Genomic DNA, 1,594 nt, shown 5'->3' with positions numbered 1-1,594 from the left:
GGATCAGCCTGTCCTGGACATCCTGAATTTCCCCCCATCTGGCTTCAGTCATTTTCCGGAGGGTCACCCTCTTCCTGGGCACCCCAAAACTCCTTCATGCCTGGCCCAGTCTCTTCCCAGGGGGGCTGAATCGCTTCCTGGTCACCCCAAAACTGCCCCAGTCCAGACTCAGCCTCTTCCCAGGAGGCTCAGCCTGGACACCCCAAATCTCTCCCCTCTCCTTCAGCCTCAGACCCTCCTCATCCTCCTCATGGTGTCCCCTGTGCCCCACAGTCGGGGCTCAGGGTGTTTTGGGGTGCACAGGACTGCACCCATAGGGTTTGGGGGGGGGCGGGAGGGGATGGGTTGGCACCCAAAAATTCACTGTTTTCCTGAAAAGAACAAAAGCACTGGGGGACCCACCGAAATTTTGCATTTCCACATAAATCCTGCCCTGCCGGATCCTCGGCAGCCCCTCAGGGGGTTTTGGGGGGCACAGCCCCGTGACCCCGGGGTGTGGTGGGCGCTCCTCCCCTCTCTCTCCGTCACAGGTTTTGCAAAAATTGGGCAAAACGGTGGAAACCAAAGACGAGCAGTTCGAGCAGAGCGCCTACAACTTCCACCTGCAGCAGGTGACAGGGGGACAGCGGGGACACTGGGGACACCCCGACCCTGCCCGGGGGTCTCTGTGCCCCCCCAGCCCCGGGGACAGCCCTGACCCCTCCTCGCCGCCGTGTTTTGCAGAACGAGGGGCACAAACTCTACAAGGACCTCAAGGGGTTCGTGGGAGCCGTGAGAGGTGCGGGACCGACCCCAAACGTCCCAGGAAAACCCGGGAACAGGGAAGGGCTCGGGGGGAGCCTCGCTGGGTCTGTGAGCCGGGATAATAAATAAGGAATATCAGAGGAGATAAATCATGCTCATAATAAATCGATTATTAATAAAGAATCATTATTAAATCAGAAGAAATAATAAATCGAAAGAAATATTGAGGATAAATAGATGGTAAGCTACAAATAGATAATAAAGAGAAAATAGATAATAAAAATACTGTAGGTGGGATAATAGATAATAAATATATTATATATGAGATATATATTATATATCTTACATATACGAGATATACAACATGGATTTATATCTCATATATGAAAAACATGGGATAATAAAGAGATAAAAGTAACAGAGAGATAATAAAAATATAAATAATAGATACTAAAGAGATATTAAAGATACAATAATAATAAAAATACTGTATGTGGGATAATAGGTAATAAATAGATATATATGGGATATATATTATATATGGGATATTAAATAGAAAACAAGCAGATAATACATATATCATCTATCGGATATATGTGTTATATCTGGGATAATAAAGAGAAAATAAATAATTTAGAACAACATACCCGGGCTAATAAATAACATCAGGCAACAACGAATTAATTAATAGCGATAACAAATAATCGATAAGGGGTAATGGCCGCTCTCTGTGCCCCCAGTGATGCACGAGAGCTCCCGCAAGGTGGCCGAGACGCTGCAGGAGATTTACAGCCCTGAGTGGGACGGGCACGAGGAGCTCCGAGCCATCGCCGACGTGAGCCCGGCGGGG

General features: G+C 47.8%; 1 protein-coding gene across 1 annotated transcript in view; it reads left to right on the top strand.

Annotated features, from left to right (window-relative positions):
• Positions 1–1,594, top strand: part of BIN2 (bridging integrator 2) — a gene marked incomplete at its 5' end in the record, with an annotated part of 4,288 nt that overhangs the window by 914 nt on the left and 1,780 nt on the right. Inside the window, 3 exons of the mRNA XM_017728691.1 lie at positions 531–611; positions 724–778; positions 1,485–1,579. Coding sequence (XP_017584180.1) covers positions 531–611; positions 724–778; positions 1,485–1,579 — 231 coding nt within the window. The remainder of the gene's footprint in view (positions 1–530; positions 612–723; positions 779–1,484; positions 1,580–1,594) is intronic.

Source organism: Corvus brachyrhynchos, unplaced genomic scaffold (genome assembly GCF_000691975.1).
Source record: "Corvus brachyrhynchos isolate BGI_N302 unplaced genomic scaffold, ASM69197v1 scaffold193, whole genome shotgun sequence".
Taxonomy (NCBI): domain Eukaryota; kingdom Metazoa; phylum Chordata; class Aves; order Passeriformes; family Corvidae; genus Corvus; species Corvus brachyrhynchos.
This window is presented reverse-complemented; position numbering and strand designations above follow the sequence as displayed.